General features: G+C 57.6%; 4 protein-coding genes and 1 pseudogene across 4 annotated transcripts; 2 read left to right on the top strand and 3 right to left on the bottom strand.

Moving 5' to 3' along the window:
• Positions 1-4,014: 4,014 nt before the first annotated feature.
• Positions 4,015-6,755, bottom strand: ACA1_174100 (protein kinase domain containing protein; the record flags this gene model as incomplete). Its single annotated transcript, XM_004356598.1, has 13 exons — positions 4,015-4,239; positions 4,300-4,499; positions 4,566-4,659; positions 4,719-4,840; positions 4,918-5,053; positions 5,133-5,235; positions 5,337-5,436; positions 5,531-5,653; positions 5,748-5,871; positions 5,961-6,028; positions 6,166-6,338; positions 6,423-6,607; positions 6,717-6,755. The coding sequence occupies 13 exons, from the start codon at positions 6,753-6,755 to the stop codon at positions 4,015-4,017; spliced, it is 1,692 nt and encodes a 563-aa protein (XP_004356651.1).
• A 1,022-nt stretch (positions 6,756-7,777) lies between these two features.
• ACA1_174110 (uncharacterized protein) lies at positions 7,778-8,848 on the top strand (the record flags this gene model as incomplete). Its single annotated transcript, XM_004356599.1, has 5 exons — positions 7,778-7,999; positions 8,101-8,187; positions 8,301-8,377; positions 8,498-8,723; positions 8,813-8,848. 5 exons carry the CDS (start codon positions 7,778-7,780, stop codon positions 8,846-8,848), a joined length of 648 nt encoding a protein of 215 aa, XP_004356652.1.
• Positions 8,849-8,928: 80 nt separating this feature from the next.
• On the top strand, positions 8,929-12,248 carry ACA1_174120 (uncharacterized protein; the record flags this gene model as incomplete). The annotated part of the gene is made up of 12 exons (XM_004356600.1): positions 8,929-9,020; positions 9,218-9,350; positions 9,480-9,741; positions 9,900-10,061; positions 10,232-10,347; positions 10,534-10,636; positions 10,908-11,065; positions 11,210-11,324; positions 11,438-11,614; positions 11,743-11,795; positions 11,896-12,055; positions 12,118-12,248. The coding sequence occupies 12 exons, from the start codon at positions 8,929-8,931 to the stop codon at positions 12,246-12,248; spliced, it is 1,662 nt and encodes a 553-aa protein (XP_004356653.1).
• A 135-nt stretch (positions 12,249-12,383) lies between these two features.
• ACA1_174130 (Hsp40, putative) lies at positions 12,384-14,431 on the bottom strand (the record flags this gene model as incomplete). Its single annotated transcript, XM_004356601.1, has 7 exons — positions 12,384-12,480; positions 12,546-12,667; positions 12,765-12,886; positions 13,006-13,374; positions 13,557-13,693; positions 13,837-14,117; positions 14,279-14,431. 7 exons carry the CDS (start codon positions 14,429-14,431, stop codon positions 12,384-12,386), a joined length of 1,281 nt encoding a protein of 426 aa, XP_004356654.1.
• Positions 14,432-14,544: 113 nt separating this feature from the next.
• The window catches only part of ACA1_174140, an 8,404-nt pseudogene continuing 4,471 nt past the window's right edge, over positions 14,545-18,477 (bottom strand).

Genomic DNA, 18,477 nt, shown 5'->3' on the forward strand with positions numbered 1-18,477 from the left:
TTGATAAAATTGGGAAAAAAGTGACAGGGGTACTTTTCAACCAAATAAAAAACCAGTGTACAGGATGGGCTGCTGTACAAGCAAGACAGGGAAAAGCTGTGGCTTGGGACTTGTCCAGCAGGTCTTGCCACTCATGGAGTTCAGTGGAGGTGAAGCGTGGCTCAGAGCAGTGGGAAAAAAGCTAAGTGGAGATCTCATCACCTGGAGCCAGAATCCAGGGCACACCTAGCATTGAAGGTCATGACAGGTGGAGGTTAGCCACAGAAGGAAAGATGGGTGAAGCATCTCACACAAGCTTAGCAATGAAATTTCCACAGATGTTTGACCTCTCATTTCAAAGGAGCACAAGTTTGTTCTTGAACAAGTTTGGGACTGGAAAGCATTTTCATTGCTAAGCTTGTGTGAGATTATTGTAGCTTTATAGGGCAGTTTTGAAGATTTGGGTCTTAATATTTGATATTGGCATGCTAGACCACTGCTGATAAGTGATATTGAGGGACTTGAGTTGAAAAAGCCAGATTCCATAAAAACTCAGAATGTTAAAATCAGTGTGAGATAGATTGCTGTTGTGGTGGATTTTTATCTCCAGGAATAGTACTCCAATTCTTCCACAAGCCTCATCCACAGCAGATGATTCACCTTTTCAACTTGCTAGCTGAGGCCTGCCTCCCAAACCAGGCACTCCTGCACTCTGCTTGCAACTCTGCCTCTGGCAGCTGTGCCACTGCAGCTGTCCAGATGCTGGACTTCTTTGAGTTCTTTCTTCCACTTGTACATGTCAACAACCTTGGCTAAAAATCTCAATAAACACCTTTGGCCTACCTACTAGGATCAGTGCATGTGTATAAGTGAGTAGGTCTTCTTGTGGTTGTAAGCAAACCAGTGGACAGTCATGTTGCAAAACAGTTGTAATGTCAACTAAATTCGTTGTTTCTCCTTTTATTATTATTCTTTCTTCTACTCTCCTTTCAATAAACATCTCTTCTACAACTTCTTGCCATCTAGTCTACTTGACTCTGTTTGATGAGTCACCCCCATGTAAAGGAGACAAGGTATCAGCTCAAAGAATCCACTGATACCACAATGACCACTGTGGTATCATTGCACACAACAAAGAATATAACTGCAAAAAAAAAGAACTGTGGTGTAATCAGGACTGCCCCCATGAGATTCCTTCAATTTTGTGGTTACAGAACTACAAAAAACGAACTTTTGATAGCAATGGGCATTGTGCTGCACAGCATTGTGCTGACTTGTTGTGCTGGGACTATTGGGATGACACTGGGACTATTTTGGGACTATACTGGGACTGTTTTGGGACTATTATGGGACTATTATGGGGACTATTAGGGGACTGTTTTGGATCTGTTTTGGGACTATACTGGGACTATTTTGGGACTATTTTGGGATTATACTGGGACTATTTTGGGACTATACTGGGTCTGTTTTGGGACTATTATGGGACTATTTTGGGACTATTTTGGGACTATTTTGGGACTATACTGGGACTGTTTTGGGACTGTTTTGGGAATATACTGGGACCATTTTGGGACTATTTTGGGACTGTTTTTCAGACCAATGTTGGGCCAATTTGGGCCACTTGGGCCAGGCCATTTCAAGACCTTCTGGGGCCATTTACTCTGTTACCTTTGAATCTTGATTTTGTATCCCTTTTCCTAATACCAGCTGAAGAGCTGCCAACAACAACCCCAGGACCCCTGTAATTTTTTGCCTCTTTAAGCTGCAAGCAAATACATCTTTCCCAACCACAAGTGTGAGGCAGAGCTGCATGGCTCATGTCACCACACAAGCAAGAAAGCTCTTGACCTCGTGATTGGTACAAAATGCGCGGCAGAGCAGGGGCTTCAAGATGTGATAGGACTCAGCCCTGTAGGATGCCTCATTGGGCCGCTAGGACCCCGCCTTGGAAATCGAGAAGCCGTTTTTTTGACGCACACTTAGCAAGAGCACTGTTTTCTCGCTTGCCTGGGTAGCTGGCAGCCTGGCATTCCATTTTCCAGACCAATTAGACCATGGGCTACAAGATGCCGCACTATTCAGGGCGCTACGGTGCGCTATTCGAGTAAAACTACTTAAACTTGTAAAACTCCTAAAACTCGTAACTCTAATTGCTCACTAGCCCACATGGAAGCCGATGTTAGATTCAGTAAAACTCACTTGCTTTGAAAGCTCCACGGCTGGCAAAGGTGCCTGTTGAGTGAGCAGAATGAGGACTGTACAACAAGCCATTGCTGTTTAAACGAGTAGCCACGAGTAGAAAACTAGTTCCACTCTGGGGATGCAACGACAACGCGTAGAACTAGTTTAACTCGTAAAACTAGTGGAACTCGTGGAACTAGTTTTCTACTCGTGGCTACTCGTGAACACAGCAATGGCTTGTCGTACAGTCCTCATTCTGCTCATTCACGAAGGCCCGTTGCCTGGCAAAGCAACAGGCACCTTTGGCAGCCGTGGAGCTTTCAAGGCAAGTGAGTTTTCCTGAATACGTCATCGGCTTCCACGTGGGCTAGTGAGCTATTCGTGTTTCGAGTTTTAGGAGTGTTACGAGTTAAACTAGTTCTACGCGTTGTCGTTGCATCCCCTAAGTTTTACTCGTTGTCGTTGCATCCCCTTGGACGAGGCTGAAAACGAGCGTGCATTCTAGTACCAAGGGCATCAATGCATGATGGTTGGTCAAAGGGGATGAGTCGCCGGCCGCGATGTCCGCGGATAATCGCGATGTCCGCGGATAAGCGCGATCTCCCGCGGACCGCCTACTCTTCACCGCGAGGAGGTCGCGATTATCCGCGGATGATCGCGATGTCCGCGAAAACAAGCCATCCCCAAAATCGATTACACGCGTCACTTACGGGTAACTTGCGCGCCACCCGTTCAACATGGTCTACCTGTTGTCACACCCATCTCCTCGGAGATGAGTCGCTGGCTGCGACAACCAGGGGTAACTGCTCGGTCTGCGGTGGTCTGTGATATCTCCAGACTCATCTCCGAAGAGGTTAGGAGAGAGTCGCCAGCCATGACATCCCGCGGGCAGTGGCTGCGACATCTCTGGAAGGCTGTCCTCTCAGGCAGCAGTCACTGGGCGTCCAGTCCGCATTGACCCACGACATCCACTGACTCTTTGGGACATGAGTTCGAAACGTGTAGAACTCGTAGCACGCGTAGAACACGATAAACGTGTTGTCCTCCCGTGAGCGGCATTTTCGCTTGTCGTACCTGCGTAGCCCACGCGCCGGCGACGCGTAGCTTACACGTGTACCCACGCGTGGTCAACACGTAAACGTGTGCTACGCGTTCTACGCATGCTACGCGTTTTCGGACTCATGTCCTATCATTGGCTTCCATGTGGGCTCGTGAGCAATTCGTGGTATGAGTTTTTGGAGTTTAACTAGTTCCACGAATTTTACGCGTTGTCATTGCATCCCCTTAAGCAGGGTCTGGCTGTGTTGGGGGTGGTTTGGAGTGAGTGGTTTAGAGAGGATTTGAGGGTTCTGCCTGCCAACCCCTGCAAAGGGCCAGGCAGAAGGGCCTTTGCAGGGGTTGGCAGGCGTTCAGAGAGGACCACTCCTTCAAATGGTCGCAAAGGGGTGCCGAAATGGTGCCAAGGTGGTCCAAAGATGTACAGAAAGTCACCCCAAAGTGACCCCAAAATGTCCTCAAAAGTGACCCCAAAGTGACCCCAGAGTGGCCCCAAAATGACCCTGAAAGTGGCCCCAAAGTGACCCCAAAGTGACCCCAGAGTGGCCCCAAAATGACCCTGAGAGTGACCCCAAAGTAGCCCCAAAGTTACCCAAAAGTTACCCAAAACAGTCCAACACAGGCCCAAAAATAGGCTCAAAACAGGAAGAGTGAGTTGTCCCAAAACAGTCCCATAATGGTCCCAAAACAGTCCCATGATGTTCTCTGGAATGCTGGAAGAGTGAGAAACCAAATAAAAGCTACACTACTACTTCTCTGTGTTGGTGGGAGAGGGTAAAGACAGACTCACAGGATGCATCACTTCTTGGTCTTCTTCTTTTCATCTCTTTCTTTCTTCTCCTTCTTCTCTTTCCTTTCCTTCTTCTCACCTTTCTCCTTTTTCTTCTTGGTGCCAGTCTTCTTGGGCTTTTTGGGCTTTTCAGCTGTTTCTGGGGAAGCAGATGGCATCTCGCTGAGGTAGCCCCTGGACTCGATCAAAGGGGCGAAGATGATGTTGAACGCCCTGCTCTCCCCACACGCTACCTGTGCTGTTGTTGGTATAACACCACCGCGGAGCAAATGGTCCAGAAGAAAAAGGGGTACCTTCAGGTTAAGATCTCTCTCGCCTTTCTCAATTAGGTCAAGAAGCGACTTGAAAGCCTTGAGCTCTTCACCGACCTGGACGAGGTAGTTGCCACGCTTGTCTCGTGCAATCCTTTGGTGGACGATTTTGTTGTCCTTGTTGATCCGACTGATGGTGAAGCAGCTGTCGTTATTGCTGCTCAGTCGCACAAGAAACAGACCTGTTTGCGAATAGAAGGCCGAGTTAGTCCTTCGTTGAAGAGCATGCCGCGACCTGGGTGGGGTACCTTTCTTGTTCTCCTTAGACGAATTCAGGCGCGACTCGGCGTCGTTACGCCCGATGTCACCGTGAAACCAAGGTTTCTCACATATCTCAACTAACTGTGTGTCACACAAAGTAAGAGAAGAGTCAATAAGACACCGAGAGTGCGCGCGCGCACCTTGGTGATGATGTTCTTGTCCTCGTCGATCAATGGCCCAAAGCAATCCAGAAACCTTCCAAACGCCTCGCAGGTGACAGTCATAAGCGGCTTGTCTCGGGTAAAATCGCGGTAAGGAGTAGCTGTTGGTTCTCAGGTGAGTGAAAGGTGGCGCTGGTTTGCGAAACGAAACAAGGAACCCTCAGGTATTACGGCGTACCAAGTAGCGTCCTGAGGCAGAGATAAGCCTTGTCGGTACTACTCGTCTTGAGCTCGGGTACATTGAGCACCTTGGCGAGCGCCTCAATGAGATTCTCCCAAGCCACGAAGAACGGGTAGTGCTCGCCCATAAATTCCTGCGTCGACGGGAAAATTAGTTCGTGGTGGCGCGGCGCATTGAGACACGTCTCCTCCTCCTCTTCCTCTTCTTCTTACCTTGGCCTTGAGGGCCTTCCAAATCTCTTGGGCAGGTTCCTCCTTGATTGAAATCTCCACCAGGATTTCGTCGAGCTCGTTGAGTATCTCGGCAAAGTAGGGTCTGAACAGCCACCACCACCCTCGGTCAGCTCATAAGGAAGGGGGACAAGAAGGGGCTGAGTCTCCTTAATGCTTGTGGCGAGAAGAAGGGTGACAACCTACCTCCTCTTAGGGTGGCCATCCCAGCAGGACTGAATCATCCTGGCCAGCCTGGGATGAGTTGTATCCGGTAGGGGCGGCCTCTTGTCGTTATCGATCACGTCTGCGTGTCCGCACACCCCCCTTCGCGTTAAGAATGGCGAAGCATCACCTCAAAGAACATGCAAGAGAGAGAGAGAGAGAGAGAAACGCCGTACCGTCAAGGAACTCTTCGAAAGACTTGACATCGGAGAAGGGGGCCTTCCTCGTCAGGATCTCCCAGAGCACGATGGCATAGGCGTACACGTCCGACTTCTCCGACGCCAGGTGACCAGAGAGCACTGTGGAAGTTTTCGAAAGTGGAAGGAGTCATTTCCCGCCCAAAGGGAGAGGTGAGAGATGAGATGGGAAGAGATAGCCCACGCCGTCACGCACCTTCAGGAGCCATCCAAATGGGGGAGCCAACAGCAGTGTCGCGCAGCTTGTCGCCGGGCTTGGGGATTTCTTTTACGCACGAAAGGCCGAAGTCACAAACCTTGACATCGAAGTTGGCATTGACCTGAGCATGCAGTGTGCCAAGCACGCGGTGAGCGAACGCGTATCAATGCACACCATCGCTGGTGCTGGGGGTGGGCTGACGGCACGCACCAGGATGTTGGGAGGCTTAATGTCGCGATGGATGATAGGGGGGTCAAGGCAGTGAAGCCAGTTCATGCCTTGTGGGGGGGACAAGAGCGAGGTTAGACCTGGCACGCCCGTGGAGACGATTGAAGAGGCAAAGGACGACGACGACGCACGACGCACGAAAACATCGGCACAACCAGCAAGCGCGTGGCGGAAGGAGGAATGGTACCCTTGGCAATGTCCTTGGCGATACGTAGCTGCTGAGTCTGGGATAGGGGCACCTTGGCGTCGTGAAGGATGCGGTCTAGTCCTTTGCCCTCGACATACTCCATGACCAGAGCGACGTTGTTGGGATCGGTGCACACCCCCATCAACAACAAAATGCACGGATGCCTCAGCCGTCTTAGGAAGCGCGCCCCACCACCAGAAGCGATTTAGAGGGCGGGAGCGGTATTGGTGAGCGGTTCAAGGAGAGGAGGGGCGCACGTCATAATTTCAACTTCCGTTTTGAGCTCTTCCAACTTCTCCTCGCTGAGGTGCTGGTTGTGGAGGAGCTTGATCGCCACCGTTTGTCCGCGACACTTGCCTTTGTAAACTGTACCGTACTTTCCCTCAGCGATTTTTGAGCCAAATTCCAGCTCGGACGCCTTAATGTGGACCTTCCCCTTCTCCTACAATAGATGCCTCAACCACACAACCCGCCAGATACCACGGCAGAGTTAGGAGAGGGAGCAGCTTGGCCAAGCCTGCCCCACGTGTGAGGCTTTGCGCTACGCGTACCCATTCATCTTCCGACAGTTTCTTGCCCTGCGCCTGCATTATTCCTAGATCTCTCGAGTAGCTAGCCGTACGTCGTCGCCGTCTAGTCCTACGTTTGTTTGTTTTGCTTGTGGGGCGTTGCTGCTGGGTTTTTTTGTTGGGCTGCCGGGCAGCTGTTGTCGTGGTCGTTGCTCCTCTACGTTCTTATGGTCGACATGTATTCGTATTTCGCGACAAAGAAATAAGTAAAGAAAAAAAAAGAAATACTGCTGACCTCACGGTAGGGGCTGTGTGTCAGTGTCTCTCCTCTTCGCTGTCACCGCCGTCAGGGGCAGCCAGGGAGAGAAGCAGGAGGTTGCAGCCGAGCTGCAGAAGGCAGCATCGCCGTGCTGCGTGCAGTGCCTCGCGACCTACCTCGTCCTCTCCTTCCTCATGCTGCGCCGGGGCGGCGGACCCAGGTGCTGGCGCTGGTGGTGGAGGTAAGGCTCGGTGAGGAGGGCCAGGAGGAGGTCGGGGGAGGCAAGGAGGTGAGGGATGTCCTGCAACTCCGGGCATGCCACCCCCGCCAGAGGCACCAGCTGGAGCTGTTGCTGTTGCTGGCAGCCCTCAGGCCTCTTGTCGTCGTCGTCGTGGTCCGTGTCGTCCTTGTCGCCATCGTCGCCTTCGAGAGATAGGAGGTCCTGCAAGGCGGCAAGGAGCATGGCTGCCCGCACGTCGGGCTGTTCGTGCAACTCCTCGCGCCAGTAAGCGGCAAACGCACTCCCGTGCTCGCTCCACACCTCACTCACGGCCCCTCGTATTCCGGCCTCCCGCTGCTCCCATTGCTGGCGCACTTGCCGCTGCCCCGCTGGCCCCGCCGCCAGCCACGCTCCTCCTCCTCCTCCTCCTCCACCACCCGTAGTAGCAGTAGTACTCGTAGGACCGACACTGCTGCTGCTTGCCATGGCTCCTTGTGGGATCAGGAAAAGGCGAAAGGAAAAGGGTAGCAAGTAAAAAGGGGGCTCATTATTTACGAGGAAATTACAAAAAAAAGGCGAGGAAAAGAGGAAAGTAAAGATCAGCACGCGCCAACAGGAAGCAGGATGCACGCCAGAGCACCGCCAGCAGCAGCTCCTCTTCTTTTGGCCCCTTTTGCGCGACGAGCTGCCCACGTGCTCACCCTCACGCGAGGACGGCGCGGCACGCTCCTCCTCTCCACGACCTCCTCCTCCTCCTCAAACCAGGCTCCCGCTGGTGGGCAACGTGAGGAGGAAGATGAGCCGGCGCAGGAGAACGATCCTTCTCTTGCCGCCGAAGCCGCTGAGGTGGAACGAAGGCACCCCCTCTCCCTCCACTGTCCTGCGCTACCTCGCTCCTCCTGCGTCTTGTCAAGCTGACGTCGTGTGTGAGCAGGCGAGCCCGCAAGATGGCGATGGATCCCGATGACGCCCCGCCCCAGTGGACGGATGCCATCAGACGGTTCTCCACAGCTATCTCCTCGGTCACCATTCGGGTACTTTTACTCTCTCCGCTTCGCATGCTATTATGTTATGCAATACCCTGCGCGTGTGCGTGTGCCTGCTCATCCCGCGAGGCGGTCCGGTGGCCCGCCATCACGCAACGCAGCTGGACGACGTCGGACACCACCGTGTGGGCGACGCCGGGGATGTCAGGCCTGCCGGGCAGGGCCTTATGAAGACCTCGTACGCACTCTCTCTCTCTCTCTCTTTGTCTCTCTCGCCCCAGCTGTCGCGCCCGCCCAGCTCAGCTGATACCCTCTGGGGTGGAGTTTGGGGGGGGGGGATCGATGTGCGCGCACGCAGGCGCAAGCTACCAAAGCTGCGCTCCATGCGGGAGACAACGTCGACCGAGGAAGGGCGATCCCAGGCCAAGCTCACCGCGACAGTGCTCGCGAAGGTCCTCGAGGCTCGAAGAGAGACGGGCGGAGAGTCCGTGTTGCGGCTTCACGAACTCGCCAACAGGTTACATGTGGAACAGTCGGCCCTGGAGGCCGTCCTGCGCTACCACGATGACCTTCCTGAGTACAAGGTGGCCACCCTCCCCCTCGCGGATTTCCTCGCCATCTGCTTAGCTTGGATAGGAGACTAACGGACCGTTAACACGAATTGCACCACCAGGCGAAGCTGCAGGACCTCGCCCAGCTCGCCAAGTGAGCGCCAGGTCAGAACAAAATTAATCTTTAAATAAATCGAATAGCGGAAAACCAAAAATACCAAAAAATAAAAATCCCCACATGGAGCAGCATCTTGAGGGAACGGTGGGCGGGCCTCTCGTGTGGGTGGACCAGCCCCCACTTGAGGAAGCGCTCATGGCGGAGGCGCGCTGGTTTGGTGGCTATGCCCTCCACCGCGGAGCGCACACAGCAGGCGTACCAGTTCGCCTGGCGCTGGCGCCCCACTGCCCACACCGAGCACGCCCGCCTGCCCGCCCATCTCTTCCTCGGTACTGCTTCCTCTTTGACAGTCCTTCACATTGAAAGCAAACTTTCACGCGTAGTGAAGCTGAGCCCCCCCAACGAGCAGGGCGGAGGTGCACTACCGCTGGAACGGCCTCATCACGCAGCAGCACGAGCACGCCCTCTATTGGTTTGGGGATTGGGAGCGTGAAAACGCCTCCTCTCTCCTCTTTCTACGCGCCCGCCCGCCCTCGCCGCTCGTACCTCCTCCTCCTCCTCCCGTACCTCTTCTTCGTTGCCGGCTTACCCGCGATGCTGGTGGTGGTGGTGGTGGCTGGTGGTGGTGGCTGGTGGTGGCTGGTGGCTGGTGGCTGGTGGTCGGACCGAAGGACGAGGGAAGCGTAGCAGGCGGGACCGCCGGAGGGGGCTGGCGGTGCGAGCGCTTGTTTGAGCTGCCTCGCCCTGCGCCGGGTGAAGTCGGCCCCTCTTGGCCACGCACTGCGCAGCAGCAGCAGCAGCCCGAAGCGGACAGCGACAACCGGGAGGAGGAGGAGGAGGAGGAGGCGTCCGCAGTCGTGCTCACTTCCACTTCCCATCCCGACCGCGCGGTCGTTGTGGGATCCGATGGCCTTGGCCACCTCTTCGTCGCCGGTGCGCGCCTCCATCCCCTCCCCTCCCCTCCCACTCCATCCCGTCGCGCGCGCGCGCACGCCGGTTGCTGGTCCCCATCTCACCCACCCCGCCTCCCTTTCCCCATTTCCTTTCCTTTCCTTTCCTTTCCTTCCTTTGGGGGGTGGGGGGATGCTCAGATGTGGGGCGCGGCGAAGAGGCTGCTGAGCTGCAGGCGGCGGTAGAGGGCGGCGCAGGTCGGGTGGTGGTCTACGAGGACCTGGCCTGCCCCTCCCCGGGCGAGGAGGGAGGAGCCCTGGTGCCCCGCCCCTTTGTCGTCGTGGCCGCTGCCCTGTACCCCGGTAGGTGGTGGGAGGTGGTGCCCCACCCCTTTCCCTTCCCGGTCGGGGGGGAGGGGCATTTTGGCGCTTTGGGGGGGGGTGGCGGAGAGAGAGAGAGAGAGAGGAGCGGAGGATGCCTCTCGTGTATCGCGTCAACCATCGCTGGTGGTGATCATGGTTCCTCCCCGCAGGCGACCGGGAGCTTCTGGCTCTGGCCTACTACATGACCCCCTCGCCCGCCACGGTCGAGCTGCACCACCAGCAGCACCAGCAGGCCAGATGGCACCACCACCTGGTTCTGCTTTCCGTACACCTCCCCGGCAGCTCCTCCGGTACTCAGCCCAAGGCACGCACCCCGCTGCCCACCACCTTCGACCCTTTCAGTAGAATAGGGGGGAGCTCCTTGTGCTTTTGGACCAACAGTCCCTCTTTCTCACACACGCACTCTGCTCGCGTGTGCGTGTGCGTCGTGTGTTTTCGCGCGTTGGAGCAGGTGACGGTGGTGGAAAGGCTGGTGGGCCTGCATCGCCCCTACAGCGCCAGCTTTGTTGCTGATGCCCGCGGCATACCATCCTCCTTCGTCCTGGTGAGCGAAGGTTCTCCTCTTCCATCTACCCCCTCCTGCAAGGCTGATGCTCACCCGGGTATGGCACTCGTGTGTGTGTGTGTGTTGTGTGCTGCGCGTGTGTGCGGTGTGTGTGTGTGTGTTGGGTTGGGTTGGTGTGTGTGTGTTGTGTGTGTGTCGTTGGTCGTGTCGTGTGTGTTGTGTGCCGCGCGTGTGTGCATGGGTTGGGGTGTGTCGTGTGTGTGCGTGTGTGTCGTGTGTGTGTGTGTCGTGTGTGTGTCGTGTGTGTGTGCGTGCGGTAGGAGTGTTCGGGCGTTCCATCGACGCTGTCGCTCGCTTCTTACCCGGCCGCCCCGCCATCTCGCCCTTGGTGCAGCTTCCCGGGGACCCATCTCAGCCTTCGCCCCGACAATCCCTGCAGCACTCCGGCGAAGAACAGCCGGACGAAGAGGACGAGGAGGTGCGCGTGCCTACCACCACCGCCTCTCTCGTGCCTCCGAAGAGTTGGTCCGGTACTGCGTTTTTATTTCTTTTTCTTTTTCTTTTTTTTACCACCACAAAAAATAGGCTTACGGACGGCGCGTGGACAGAGATGAGTATGCAGGAGATGGCCGAAGCGATCAACGCCCGCCTGGAGATGGAGACTGAGGACATCGACTTCTTTGGCTCCGAGTCAACGTATGACGACGACGAGGAGATCGCCGATGTCCGGTCCACCCGTACGTACCCCTCCCCTCCTCACCCTCAGCACCGCCACCCATGTCTAGCTCCCCGGTGTGATCACGTGGCCGCGCCGGCTCACGTCTGGCCGGCTGCTGCTCTCGGTGGCCAGGATCAGGCACGGTGGCGGGCGGGAGCACGGGCACGTGGGGTGTCTACCGATACCGCTGCTTGCCCACACAGGAAGGTGGCGATAGCCAAGCCGCGGTAGCCCTCACCCACCTGTACTCTCTGGGTGTCTTCCCCGTCATGGGCGTTCAAGATATCTCCCCAACCGACAAGTACATTCGTACGCATTCCTTCTCTCCCCCCCTCAATCCCAATTCACCCTTGGCACTTGGTGAGTGTCCCTCCTTCCTTCCTCCTTCGCTTACCATGTTTCCCGTTTTCGTTTTTGGCCGTGGTGGGGTGGGTCAGTGGCCAAGTGCGACGTGGACTGCCTGGTGTACAAGCTCTCCTTCGGCGGCCTTGTGGGGGATTTAGAGGTTGATCCTCCCCTCTCAGCCCAAAATTCGTTCGCGTGGGCAGCGCAGGCCACCAAGCTGATTGGGTGGATAACCCTCATCGCAGGTGCCCATGAGCCTCGCTCATGTGGACGTGTTTGCCGGGCTGGCCTACATTGAGGCGGGCAAGCGGCACAAAAAGGCCACCCTCGTATCTGCCACCCGCGCTCATGCCGTCATCTTGGAGGGTAGCCGCTTTGTCTATGTCTACCACCACGCTGCCCCTGGTTCACCCCCTTCCCCCCCTTTTTCTCCACCTTTCTCACCCTTTTTTGCCCACTCCTGCCAGGGAGCACCAAGTCAGGGCACACCATAGTGGAGGATGAAACAGGAGAGGACATTCTGGGCTGGCAGTTTGTGGGTCCACACCACCTGGCCTTCCTCACCAGAAGCAAACTTGAGATCCACCCCCTCATCTGACGGGTACCCGACAGCTTGTCCTGATGGGTTGGTAATCACTTCCGAGCATAGAAGGGATCTTTTCTTGAAAAGATTGTGTAGCACACACTCTGCCTTGCGGCATGTTTCAGGCAGGTGGAAATGGCTACACACGCTTCACTGTTGCGCACAACCAATCCCGGGACCACCACCTTCATGCTCCTCATCACTGTCAGAGTTGTAGGCCTCCCTTCCTCCGTGTCCACTCTTCCGCCTAGGCGGATACAAAAAACTATTGTGAGGCCCAAGTGATGGGAGACAAGCTGCGCAGGGGAGCACCTTTCGGGGTTGTAGTCCTGGAGGTAGATCTCTTCAACATGCTCCCCAGCCTCTCGCCTCCTCTTCACCTCTGCGTCGGTCTCGGCTTTGCTATCTGGGCTGGGAAGCGCGTGATGCAGCAGCTACCCGAGCGAAAACACACACACACCACACACCACACACCACACACAAGCAGCCTGTGAGTTGCGCACAGAGGGAAAGAAAAAGAAATGCTCGCACCTGGATTTGATCGGGAGTGATGGTGGAGGGGAAGACGATGTTGAATTTAAGGATCAGGAGGCCCTTGTCGAATGGCCTCTTGTACGTGGGCATTCCTTCCCCGGGGATCTCCTTCACGTCGCCTGCGTGGATGGGAGATGATTACCAAGTGAGCATTGGCAGCGTGGAAGGCTCGGCGAAGACGAGAAGCACACACACACACAGGCACAGCCACATGAGATCAAAGGGACGGGTAGGTTACCTGGCTTGATGATCTGCTGTGGCTGAGACTTGAGGAGCAAGAGACGGCCATCGAGATGAGTCACGGGTAGGGTGAAACCGGTGAGGGCTTGAAGGAGACTGATGTCGAGTTCCATCATCAGATCCGACTCGTCGCGGCCACCGCGAGCACGGCCGCTGCCACGTTGGAAGCGAGGGTGCGGCTTCATCTTCAGGACGATCAGCACGTCTCCGTTGGCGTGGTCGGGGAGCTGATTGCCTTCACCGCTGAAGGTGATCTTTTGATTGTGGCGCATGCCCTTGTCCACGTGCACCTCGATCATCTTGGACTCCTCCACCACCTTCTCGCCCTTGCACTTGCCGCAGCGATCAGCCGCTTTGATGATCTCCCCTGGCATGGCACCACCACCAGCCACCACCACCACCACACATGACGCAGCACACCACGCGTGTCAGCACAACAGACGAGCAAGAGGGACTTGGGGAACAAAATCAAAAAAAAATGAAAAATGAAAAAAAAATAACAACGAGCAACGCGTGGCACGTGCAGCAGCAGCAGCAAGCCAAGGGTACCTTGCCCACGGCACTCGGGGCAAATGTGCTCCTGGTGCGTCACCAGCCCTGGCGCGAGCTGCACGATACCTACGCAGATGCCCCGTCCGCGACACGTGTTGCACTTGGTCCCACCAGCCTGACTCTTGGTGCCTCGCCTGCCACCGTGTGTGTGTCGTGTGTCGTGTGTGTGTCGTGGTGTTGAGTTGTCAGGCAGCCCTGGTGGTGCCCTGGCCTGCCGGTGGTACAGACCGCCCACCCCAAGAGGAGAGAGACGCGAGGGCGGGGGCGGGGGCGTTACCCTTGGCAGAGGTCGCAGAGGACTTGTCGCTCGAGGGGAGCCTGGAAGGACTTGCCGTTGTAGAGGTCCTCGAGGGTGACCTCGAGCGCCTGGGCGATGTCCTCGGCCTTCTTCTCGCGGCGGCGGCCTCCGCCTCGGCCTCCGCCGCCAAAGGGCCACCCGGGGAAAGGAAAGTCGTCGCCACCGCCGCCCTCGCGCAGGCCCTCCTCTCCAAACCGATCGTAGAGGCGACGCTTTTCCCCGTCCGACAGCACCTCGTAGGCCGTGCTCACCTCCTTGAACTGCGCCCACGCAAGCAAGCAGGAATTCCAGCCAATCAGCCAAAAGGTCATTCACGCCAGGCCCCGCCCGTGTGGATAGAGATCTTCCCTCTCAACGCTGCATCTCCTCTTTCCTTGCCCGTGCTGCTGCTTCGCTGCGGTGGTGGGGTAGGAAGGCGCACCTTTTCTTCGATCTCGGGATTGCCTTGATTCTTGTCAGGGTGCAGCTGGCGGGCGAGCTTGCGATACGCCTTTTTGATGTCCTCCTCCGAGGCATCGGGGGCCACGCCCAAGAGGTCGTACAGCCTACTCTCCTTTACACCGCCGCCCTGCATCTGATGTGGTGGTTGGTTGGTGGTGGTGCTCGACGTCCTTCTTGCCTCCGCTACAAAGAAAGAAAAAATATATTTAATAAATAATAATTGCATAACTCCGGGGACGACAGGGGTCACTCGGCCGAGGTTGGCGACGCCGCAGCCGACAGGAGTGACGTCGAGCAGTGCTGACAGATGGGCTGGCCTCCCGCGTCAAAGAATCCCGACGCCAGAGAGCCGGAGCAATGCGAGCACACTGGCGTGGGGCGTGGGGCGTGGGGCGTGGGGCGTGGGGCGTGGGGCGTGGGGCGTGGGGCGTGGGGCGTGGGGCGTGGGGCGTGGGGCGTGGGGCGTGGGGCGTGGGGCGTGGTTGCGGATAGAGGATGGCGGATGAGAAAAGCTCCTCCTCCACCGTATGTACATTCTTAAATAAAATGGTGAACCGGGGTTGGTGGCGTGGGGCGGGCGGGACGCACCGAAATGCTCGGGGTGCCAATCCTTGCCCATGGCCTGCAGGAAGCCCCCGATGATCTGCTGGTTGCAGCCCCCGCATCGCTTGCCGAACATGCTGCACGCATAGAAACAACATACATACGGCACATTTAAATGAAACGAAATGATATATGGTATATGCACACCATTCGCCGTCACATGGGCCACGCGGAAGAGGATGTGAGGTGTGTGCAAGCACGTGGGGCACACACACGATACCACACGCGATACATGCCACGGCGCACGGCACACAAGAAAGTGGCGGAGGGGTGGTGGTGGTTACGCACCGGTTGAAGTCCTCGACGCAATAGGGCTTGGCTTGGTAGGGGACGTAGGAGCCCTGGAAGGGAAGACAGCAGTGTGCGCACACAAAGCATTCGGTGTGCCAGCGTTGGTCCAGCGCGTTGATGCCCTTCCCGCTGATGGGCTGGCGGCACCTCGCGCACGTATTGGGCGAGGCCATATCGCCCCCCTGGCCGCCGCCACCCCATCCGTGGATGGGAGCTCCCGTCGTCGTGGTCGTGCCGGTGCCGCCGCCGCCGCCGCCGGTAGTGGAGGTGGAGGTGGAGGTCGGGTCGGTCCTCGGGCCGGGTCCGCCGTAGGCCGTCTGCGGGCGGGCAGAGGGGGCAGCGGGGAGAGAAGGCGGCCCCTCCCGCGGCCCGAGGAGCGAAGGCGACGTCGTCGGGAGGCCGTAGAAAGAGTCGGGCGCGCCCATCCTCTGTCGGGAGGCTCCCGGCGGAAGAAGAGGGCTTGCGCTGCCGCTGCCGGCGGACGCGAGGAGCGGCGAATACGAGGACGAGCCACGCGGTGGGGCAACCGGGCCGGGGCCGCCGCCGCCGCCGCCGCCGCCGCCTCGCATGCCCGGAGGAGGCGTCGGGGGCAACGCCTTGGGCGGAGTGGGGCGGAGAGTGGCCGCCGCCCCGCCTGCCATGGGGTAGCCCGGCAGAGGAGGAGCAGCCGCCGCGCCTGTGTTCCCCCCAACCGCCGCCGCCGTCATCGTCCATCGTTCATGGGCACGTGCACACACGCACAGGCAAGAGCGGCGCGTGCAGCCAGGTGGCTGGTGGCTGGTGGCTGGTGGGGATGTACCGGGTGTGGTGGACTTGGGGGTGGCGAGCTGCTGCTGCTGCTGCTGCGGGTTGCGGGGAGATTGAGCACGCGGAGGAGGCAAGGCTCTCGTGCCTGACCCCGAACTCGCCAGGGACGACGACGGCGACAACGAGGAAGAGGACGGTGACAAGGGTGCGGCGCCGCCCCCTCTGCGAGAGATAGGGGGAGAGGTGGTGAGTCGATATCAAGGTGGGGCGATGTGCGCGGAGAGTGTGTCGGTGGGGATGGGTGAGGGGGTTGGAATCACTGCAGACCTCACATATACACAGCACACGACACACGACACACAGACAGAGCACCCAACACCCAACACACACACACACACACAGCACAGCACACGACACACACGCACAGCACACACACGTGAGGAGGAAACGTACGTGGGCATGCCGCCGACCTGTGCCAAAGCACCCGCACCCGCAACCGCACGAGGGGCGCGCGCAGGCCGCGCGCCAGTTGTGGAGGCCTCGCGTCGCTTCGCCTCGACATCCTGGACAGGCGAGAGTGGGCCAATGCCATGAAGCGAGGGTGAGTACTTGCGCGCAAGCCATCCAGGCACCCGCCAAGCTCTCAACGGGCATAGTTGGAGAGGGGCATTCACAAGGGGCCACGGGTGCGCGTGGAGGGGAACAACACTACCAACTACACACACACCACACCACACCACCACACACCACACCACACCACACACCACACACGAAATAATACACAGCGCGCACGACACACATCTATACCCGAAAGAGGGGCTCGTAGTGGCGTATCAGGAACTCGACGATGTTGTAGCCGTCCTTGAACCCGGAGCAGTCGAACGGGTCCCCCGACTTCTTGTAGAGGAGATTGGGTCCGAACACGATCGCTACACACACACAGAGAGAGAGAGAGATGTCAGCCGCGATGTGCTGGTAGTGGCTTTGAGGTTGGGGGGAGGGGGGAGGGGTGTATTGAAATAGAAGGCCCACCCAGGTTGTGCGGGTTCATCTTGTTGACTTCACAATTGTGGGCGACGTCTGCCAGGTACCGCATCAGGTACTGAAGCGCGAAAGCGTGGGCCTGCAACCCCCAACCCCCCGCACACGAGTTAACGAGGCAAGGCATATGGGGATTTTGGGGGGGGGAAGGCAGAAGCGGGTGGTGTGGCTTGTTGTCGTCGTCGTCGTTGTGGTTGGTTGGTTGGTTGGTTGGTGATCCAGAGGGGGCAGCGCGTACCGGAGGCAGCTGCCCGATGAGCTTGCGGGTCTCGGCTATACGCTCCGCGAGAAGCCCCCCCTCCTCGGTATCGGCTGTCCAGCGAGATGGTCGGGGGGGGAGGGAGGAGGCGGACCGCGGGTGTAAGGAATGAACGGCCGACGTGCGTGCAGCGATTAATGGTGGTGGTGGTGGTGGTGGTGGTGGTGATGATGGTGGTAATGATAACGTAGGCGAGTCGTAGTCGCAGTGGAGGGGGGGGTACGCGTAATGTGCCGGGTGGCGATGAAGGCGTCGTAGAGGGCAAAGGTCATGAGGGGTTCGGGCAGCTCTCGGATCCACAGCTTCAGCAGCCCCGAGACCACGTGCGGGTCGACCCCCGGCGGAAAGTCCCACTCCACTCCCTGAACAGCAACAAGCAGCAAGCAGCAAGCAGCAAGCATGAAGGCCGAAAAGGAACCACAACCACCCCGCACGCACGCACGCACTGTTAGGATCGGATATGGAGAGAGAAGAAGTGACGGGGAGAGAGCCGTGCACGGTAGTTTTGGGGGAGGAAAATGGGGAGGAGGAGGAGGAGGAGGAGGAGGCGCACCTGGTCGCACATGTTGCGGTAGTGCTGCATCTCGGTCATCATGCCCGATATGCGGAACAGCCCCTCCACGTGGGTGGCGTTGTTATCGATGAGCCACGAGATCGTTTTCTCCACGATGAAGGGCACCTCGCGGTCGTTCTCACGCGTGGTCATGAGCTCGTTGAGAGAGATCCCGAACACTGCACCGCCAGCCGCCAGTTGCCAGTTGCCAGTTGTTGTCAAATTGATGATCATAGCTTCGGCTCGCTTGCGGGCTTACACAATTTCTCCCTCCCCCCCTCCCATCCCTGGCAGCCGATCGATGAATTGGAGGGGAGGAGGGGAAGGGGAGGAGAGACGTACGCCGATCGGCGGCGAGGCTTTGGATGACGGCGGAGATGTCCCGCTTCCACTCCCCCTTGCGCTCGGGTGTGGGAGCACACAGAGTCATGGTCTGATTCAGCCACACGATCTCGAACGCATTCCGCAGGGCTGCACATGTGATAACAATAACAACAACAATAACAACAACAATATAAATAGAGCATTGGGCGGCGTCAGTCACCAACATCCTTGGTAGCGAGGTGGGGCGATCATGGGTGGGGCAATACAACAACTACTCCTACTCCTACTGCTACTACTGCTGCTGATAAGAATAATAGCAACGGGCGATGGTGGGCTGTGTTTGGAGGAGGAGGAGGAGGAG

Source organism: Acanthamoeba castellanii, assembly GCF_000313135.1.
Source record: "Acanthamoeba castellanii str. Neff unplaced genomic scaffold scf7180000084741, whole genome shotgun sequence".
Classification (NCBI taxonomy): domain Eukaryota; phylum Discosea; order Longamoebia; family Acanthamoebidae; genus Acanthamoeba; species Acanthamoeba castellanii.